Raw genomic sequence first — 8,284 nt, forward strand, 5'->3', positions numbered from 1 at the left:
TACCAATCTGATATTTTTGGTACCAAAATGAAATTAGTAAAATGAATTTTACTAATTTTGCAATGACTTTTGCATTTTAAACAATTAATTATTCCAGATTTGTAACATTTCTAAATCAACAAAAAAAAAATTTCGGCTTATTTATTTTTTAAGTATTTTTTACTTGCCAATGTAAGTTGTTTTAGCCAAAATTTTTTTTTTAGAAATGAGGTTCAAAACGACCCAAATATTTTTAACAAAGTTGGTTTTTTTCTTTTGCAGGTAATAATGAGGCGTTTAGGCTAGGCAGAACCTATCCCTCGAATTTCAGATTATATCCAGCGATGCCAAACACAATGCACAATTTTGGTTCCAGTAGTGCGTCGAAATCTTCGAGTAGTGTTTTTAATGGTGTTCCTCAGACCATCACTAACACTCAAGTGTCTGGAAACGCTGCAGCGAGTGCCAGTGCCAATGCTCAAGTAAATGATGGCTTTGGTTTCAATCAGGGTTTCCCACTAACCGATAAACCATTTGCTGATGTCAATTTTGGAACTAAGGTGGACGAAGAGAATAAAAACAGTTGTCAAAATAAGGAACAAGAAGAAAGTGGTTTCGAGAAGAATAACAAAAGTCAACGAAAATCATTTTCAATGGAGCAAGGAGGTATGCTGGAAATTCCCACATTTTCTTTTCCTTTATACAGTATTTAATATTCACTTTTAATATTTACATTTAAATTAACGGTGGTTAACTTGAAAGTATCAAATTCCAACAAATTGATACCAAAAATATGGACCAAATAAGAAATAAAATTGTTCCAAATTTTTGGCATCAATTTGATATTTTCAAGAAAACTGTATCTGTATTTTTGGAAAATTTTTGAAAATTTAAATTTCATGATACTTTTGGTATTTTATTTCAGGATTTGGACAAAATTGCAACTGCGTCTGTAAAGGTATGTTTTTTTTGTTATAATTTAATGGTAAAAATGAATTAATATATGTATTACTTTGTAGTAATAATTTTCTATTATTTATTGTATCTAATTTGGGAGAAATTATTCAATTTTTTTAGAAATATTTGTCGCGAACAAATTGAATGGGAAATTATCGAAATAGATTAAAAATAATTTTTCTTATTTCATTTCAAAGATTATTAATTTCGGTATTTTTTTTCAAGGACCTTAATTTTTGTCGAATACTGTTTGTTAATTGTAATAATTTGTAATTATTTGGACCCAAGACCACAATTAACAAACAGTAATCGACAAAAATTATTAATAGAAAAATATCAAATTTTTTTCAAAGATATCAAATTGATAAGTATTTTGCTATCAATTTGATACTTTTGGTATAACAATTTAATACTTTTGACATCAATTTCACACTTTTGATACTAATTTAAAAAATTGTGTTCCAATTTAATACTTTTGTCATGAATTTAATACTTATGGTACTAATATAATAAACACTATACCAATTTAATAATTTTTGTATCAATTCGATAATTTGAGTACCAATTTGATACTTTTTCTGACAGTTTGATTACCAATTTAATACTTTTGATTTAAATTTGATACTTTTCATACCGATTTAAAAAATTTGGTACGAATTTAATACTTTCTTTATAAATTTGATACTTTTTCCATCAGTTTGCGACTTTTGGTATTAATTTGACAAGTTTGGTATCAGAGTAATATTTTTTGTAGGTACTAATTTAATACCTTTTGTACCATTTTCATTCAGTTGGTAACCATTTGTACCATTTGCACCATTTTAACACTTATGGTATCAATTTGATTCCTTGGTACCAATACAATACTCATTAATAATTTTAGTATCAATTTGATACTTTTAGTTTCCAATACAATAGAATTTGATAATTTTGGTATTAATTTAAAACTTTATGTAACAATTTGATACTTTTGGTACCAATTTAATAAATTTTGTAGCAACTAAATATTTATGGTAACAGTTTGATACATTTTTTATATAATAAATGATTATATTGGTACCAATTTAATAATTTTGGAATTAATTTGATACTTTTGGTAACAAATTTATTAATTTTGGTATCAATTTGATACTTTTGTACCAATTTGATATATTTTGTAACAACTTAATGCTTTTGGCATCAATTTGATAATTTTGGTATTAATTCAATACAATTTCATAGTTTTGGTATCAATTTGGCAAATTTAGTATCAATCTCACACTTTTGGTATCAATCTGAGATATTAGTACCGATCTGATACTTTTTGGATAAATTTGATTCTTTTTCTGTCAATCTGATCCTTTTGGTAAACATTTAATCAATTTTATACCAATTTCGTAGGTTTTTGGTTTAAAAAAATTAATTTTGTACAAGTTTAATACTTTTGGTACCAATCTGATATTTTTGGTATCAATCTGATACTTTTCGTACCAATCTGCTATTTGTGGTACCAATCTGATACTTTTGGTATCAATCTGATATTTTTGGTACTAATCTGATACTCTTGGTACCAATCTGATCTTTTTGGTACCAATCTGATACTTTTGGTGGAAATCAGCGATCCTTTTTGTGTCAATCTGATACTATTGATAAATATTTAATAAATTTTGTTCCAATTTAATAGTTTTTCTTTTAATTTCATATTTTTTTATCAAAACAATAATTTTGTAACAGTTTAATACTTTTGGTATCAGTTCGGTATTTTGGGTACCAATTTAATACTTTTTTAAGAATCTGATTGTTAATGTACCATTTAAATTCTTTTTTCTAACAGTTTGATAACTTTTTTATCAATTTGATAACTTTATTATGAATATGACAAATTTGGTATCAATTAATAAATTGTTACATTTGAAACTAAAAAGCAGTAAATTTCAGTGAAAATTCTTTTAAAACAACTTACATTTTTTAATAAATTAACTGAAAGAAGAGATATCGATTTTTGCCTTTTTTTTAAAAAAGAACTTAATTAACTTAACTTAAAAAAGTATCTTAATTATTTTTGCTACATATTTAATAATGACAAATTTTTAATAATTGTAAATAAATATACATAAATCTTAATAATCTTAATGATTATATAGTAATATAAATTAATAATAATTATAAATATATTAAATTATCTCAACAAATAACAAAATAATTTAAAAATTTTATTGTTAATAACTATATCAAGTTTCAATATAATTAATTCTACAGGAATTTTTTCAAAATGTATCGGGGGATTTCCGATATTTCGTGTATAGAAACACTTTCAGAATAATGTCCCAAAAACTTTTTTTTACAGTGAACTTGAACACAATATTTTGATAAATATACTCTATAATAGATAACTTCGAAATTTTTTTTAACAAGAGAATTTATTATTATTTTGAGAAATGAGGAGCTTATTGCGTAATTTTAGTTATACTTGACCTCACAATTCGTTTTACGCATATATTTACAAGACACATATATTTCTATGGTAATCAGAACTAATTTGACTATTGCGTAATCATTTTACTCTTTTATTTTTGTGTGAAAGAAATTTTTCATTTCTACATATAAAAGTGTTCGTACACTTCCATAATTTTAATTTGTCCACAATTTATTAAAAAGATCTTTATTAATTTACCAAGACTAATTAGTTCTGCCCAATCTAACTAACTAAAAGAGTAATTAAAATAAATGCTTGTAATTTAAACACAAAGAACAAGTCTTTGAAAAAAAATTTTTTTTTTAATTTTTAAAATTTTTAAATTACAAAATTTTTTTTTTAAATCATAATAAATGAATTTTTGTTGAAAACAGGAATCAAGTTTTTTGATGATACTGATACTGACAGCCAAAGCACTAATGCTGACTTCAAAGGAGGAATTAAGTAAGAGTGAGGAGAATTATTATTGTTATTAATGATTTTTATGATTAATTGAGGAAACTGAATAATTTTTTTTCTCTCTTTTTTGACATTTAAGACAATTGCGGATATGATTTTTATACATTGAAGATTTTCAAGAACTGATATATTATTTTTTCTCAAAACAGAAAACAATGAGAATAATAATATTTATTTTTGTAGTATTGATACTCGTTTTGGAACTGATGTATTTTACAAGAGTGGTACTTTCCCAAAAGGACCTTCAAGTGGTGTTTCCAGTAGCAGTTCTGCCCAATCTTTTCCCGATGGTTCTGGTTCCTTTGAAGTTTCAGCCAGTAAAATTCCAGCCTAATTGAAAATTTGACCTTTCCATGGTAAAAGAGCTTGACTATAATAAAAATAAGTAAATTATACTTTACTTTTTTTTTGTGTAAATTTCTATTGCGTTTCAAATATAACCGGAGAAAAACAAAGTATTTATTTCGACTATATATTTCCGATATTAAAAATTCGTTTTTTTTTTTTTTTTAATAAAAATAATTTCTTTGTTTTCAGTTTTCTCGCAGTTTGATTTCTCGTGTATGTATATTACATGTGTCTGAGAATAAATGAAAGAGATTTTAAAATGGGAAGCTTATTTTCTTGTGTAAGATATAATAAATGTAAATTTAAGGAAAAAAAATAAATTAAAGGATATTGTATAATATTGTATTTTTATTTGTCCCTTATAAATATATTTTTTTCCCGATATAATGTATGTGGTTTATAATCCTTGAAAAAATATTATTTTTCTTACTATTAAAAATAATTATAAAAGAAAAATTTATCTCTGTCAATCTGACAGAAATTTATGCAGAATATTTTTGTAACGGAAATGCTTTACAAAAGATGTATAATAATAATGGTCTTTATATTTAGAAAAACGGTGAAATCAGCGAAAATTGTTGACCTACGCATTTTATTGTTGTTAAAACTAATTACACTATCGTTTATTATTCCACTGCGTTCAAAAATTTTTTATGAAATTGTTTTTTCAAATTCTTTTTCACCCTATTTTGTTAAAAAAATAAAGGCTTTTTTTAAAAAAGAAATGTTATTTTATATTATTTATTAATATATTTATTTATTTATATATTTATTTATTATTTATATATTTTATTTACAAGTAGATATTTGAATTTTCGTAAATATGTCATGGAAAATATTGAAAACAAATAAATTTGAAAAAATTATAACCAAAATTTAAAAGAATTTCTTTTTTTGAAAAAATATTTTAGTACAATTTTTTTAAGCTAATTTTTATTAACTTTCATGATTAAAATTTTATTTTGACGATTTTTAATTAGAATATCTTTCAAGAATTCAATTATTTTCAAAATTTATAATTAAAATTCATGATTTGATTTTCAAAAATTCTATAAGGAAGTATAAAAAAAATTATTTTCAATTAAATTTTGACAAAAATTCAATTGTTTAAAAACTTTTTAATTATACAATATTTAAAAATATTAAGTAATTATCTTAAAAAAATTATTCAAAAATAACTTTTCGAAAGATTTGACTACAGTTGTTTTTCGTACTATAAAAATTGAAATAAGTTGCATTTTATACCAAAAAAGTGGTATTTTATTCCAATATTTGGAGAAAAAGTCGAATTTTTTTAAAAGTAAGTCGAAAAAATTTGACTTTTTTGAAAATAGTTGAAAAAAGTCCAAAAAGTCATATGGAGCATTCCAGGTGAAATTTTCATTAAAAATTTCTATTTGTAAAGAAAATTTTTTTCGACTTTCATGTGAAAAATAAGAAAACACGTATTTTTTTATTTTTTTATTGAATACAAATAATGGAAATTGTGACTTTTTTAAATTCAACTTTATCAAAAGCCGATCCCTTTTGAAACATGTTTTTTATTCTTTAATACTTCTAAAAAAATAAAATAAATAATACCACTAAGAATTTATCAAATTTTTGAAAATTTTAATTAAAAATTATTAATGATTGTTTGCTCCAAATATTTAATAATTCAAAAAAATTTAATTTTATAAAAACTATGGTAATTATTTGTTGTATTCATATTTGAATTTTGGTAAATATGTGTAATTGAATAAATGAAAAACAATTGAATTTAAGAAAATCATAACTGAAAAATTCGAGGCTTTGAAGCTAATTTTTATTAATTTTCATTATTAAAGTTTTATTTAAAGATTTTTCTTTAAAAATTTTCGAGTATTCAATTATATTTTCGAAATCACCAAAATTTAATTTTCACAAATTTTAATTAAAAATACATAAAAGAATGAATTATTTAGAATAAAATTTGACCCAAAATTCAGTTATTTAATAACTTTTTAATTAGGTACATTTTCAAAAAAAAATTGCAATATCTATAAGAAATTATTCAATAATAAATTTTCGAATGATTTAACTATTTTTCACACCATAAAAAATTAAAAATTAAAATAAGTTGCATTTTATACCAAAAAAGTGGAATTTCATTACAATATTTGAAGAAGAAGTAAAAAAAAGTCCAATCTTTTGAAATTAAATCGAAAAAATTCGACTTTTTTGAAAATAGTTGGAAAAAATGCAAAAATTAAAATGGGGCATTCCAGGTGAAATTTTTATTAAAAATTTATTTTTGTTCGGAATAATTTTTTTCGAATTTTATATGAAAAATAAGAAAACACGTATTTTTTTATTTTTTTATTGAATAAAAATTATGTAAGTTGTGATTTTTTTAAATTCAACTTCTTCTGAAACCGAAAAATTTTGAAAGACATTTTTCTCTAAAATACTTCTAAGAGAAAAAAAAGATTAGTATATAAAATATATTCAACTTTTCTTCGAATTTTTTATATATTCAATAAAAAATAACGTATCTGCAACGAAAGTATAAATAAATTGATATTTAAAATTTTGGTTTTAGTTTATCTTATAAGCAATTTTTTTATGTTTTTTATTTCGATTAAATAAAATGCATTTTTATTACTGCGTGTTATTAAATTAAACGTACAATTTACATTAAGTAATGTTTTTAATTAAGTGAACGTATACTCTTCATTTAACTCAAATTATGATTAGAGTCATTAAATTAATTTGTAATTAAATTTTTAGTTAAAAACAAAAATTTTCCTTATGTGTAGAACGTTTCAAATAAATAAATATTTTTTTATTCTAAAATTTTCAAAATTTTTCACACTAAAATTAAAATTGTAGACTAAATTCAACATTTATATAGAAACGAATTAATTTTCTACATTAACAGAAAAATAGTTACTATGGTAATAAAATACAAATTTTACCGAAATAGAAAAAAAGTATATAGTTTATTTCAACGTTCAAATCTTTAGGAACACTTTGAATTAGATATAATTTTACTTTTTCTTAATCTTATAGTGGAATATTTGAATGAAGTAAATTGCTTTCAAAATAATGTTAAGTACAATAATTTGCATTTTTGTAATGAAATCATTAAGTAAAACTTAAATTTAGTTTAGAAAAAAAAAGAATTAGATGTTTTATTTTTCGTTAATCTTGTATCAGATTTTTTTTATTTTCAACAGTAAAATAAAATTTCTATTTTTGTAATAAAAATAAACGAATTGAAAATTAAATTTTATTAAATGAAACAATTAGATTTAATTAATTTTTTTGTACTAGATTTAATTTACTAAAAAATTAATTTAATTTACTTTAATTTACTATTTTTTTGAATTTTTTTTTTACTAGATTTTTTTTTTATCTTTGTACTAGATTTTTGAATGAAAATAAATGAATTAAAAATTAAATTTGGTTCAAAAGAAAATAAATATAATTTGGTTTTGTTAATCTTGCTCTAGATTTTTTGAATGAAGTAAATATTTTCAAATGCAAAATACAATTTTTATTTTTTTATAGGAAGGAATAAAATAAATTAATTAAAAATTAAATTTCGTTCAAAAAATATGATTTGTTTTATATACTTATTTATTTATTTAGCAAATAGACTAGACAATATTAATATTGTATTTGATTATTTGAATAAAATATGAATTGCCTTCGAATGTAAAATACAATTTTTATTTTTGTCGTAAAATAAATAAGTTAAAAATTAAGTTTAGTTCAACAAAAAAAATAGATGATTTATTTAATATTAATCTTGCACTGGATTATTTTTTTGTTGTTTTTGTTTTCAAATGCAAAATAAAATTTCTATTTTCGTAAACAAGGGAATTTCTATTTCCAATGAATGCTTTTCGGAAAATCCGCGAGTAATGTTATGCTATCAAAATTTGACTATATAGGAAGCACTCTGAATATTAATTAACTATACAGTTAGTTTTCAATTCTTTTTTTTTCGTATATATGATTTACTACTTCCCCTTTATAGATGTTGGGGTTATCCCAAGAAGTTCCATAGAATATTACAGCAGCCTTGGTTTAATTTTATTTTTCATCTTGGGAACATCCAAA

At 21.9% G+C, this 8,284-nt stretch overlaps 1 protein-coding gene across 1 annotated transcript; it reads left to right on the plus strand.

Annotated features, from left to right (window-relative positions):
• The first annotated feature begins 291 nt into the window (after positions 1-291).
• LOC122501908 lies at positions 292-4,510 on the plus strand. The gene is made up of 5 exons (XM_043611692.1): positions 292-645; positions 905-937; positions 3,766-3,835; positions 4,034-4,206; positions 4,388-4,510. The coding sequence occupies exons 1-4, from the start codon at positions 324-326 to the stop codon at positions 4,182-4,184; spliced, it is 576 nt and encodes a 191-aa protein (XP_043467627.1). The 5' UTR covers positions 292-323; the 3' UTR covers positions 4,185-4,206; positions 4,388-4,510.
• The last annotated feature ends 3,774 nt before the right edge of the window (positions 4,511-8,284 follow it).

Source organism: Leptopilina heterotoma, unplaced genomic scaffold (genome assembly GCF_015476425.1).
Source record: "Leptopilina heterotoma isolate Lh14 unplaced genomic scaffold, ASM1547642v1 Lhet_218, whole genome shotgun sequence".
NCBI classification, from domain to species: domain Eukaryota; kingdom Metazoa; phylum Arthropoda; class Insecta; order Hymenoptera; family Figitidae; genus Leptopilina; species Leptopilina heterotoma.

Bases quoted from the DNA above. Each gene is read 5' to 3' on its own strand.
- LOC122501908 (XM_043611692.1), top strand. From the start codon at position 324: ATGCCAAACACAATGCACAATTTTGGTTCCAGTAGTGCGTCGAAATCT. The intron at 646-904 runs GTATGCTGGAAA...ATTTTATTTCAG, and splicing joins ATTTTCAATGGAGCAAGGAG to GATTTGGACAAAATTGCAAC. The intron at 938-3,765 runs GTATGTTTTTTT...TGTTGAAAACAG, and splicing joins TTGCAACTGCGTCTGTAAAG to GAATCAAGTTTTTTGATGAT.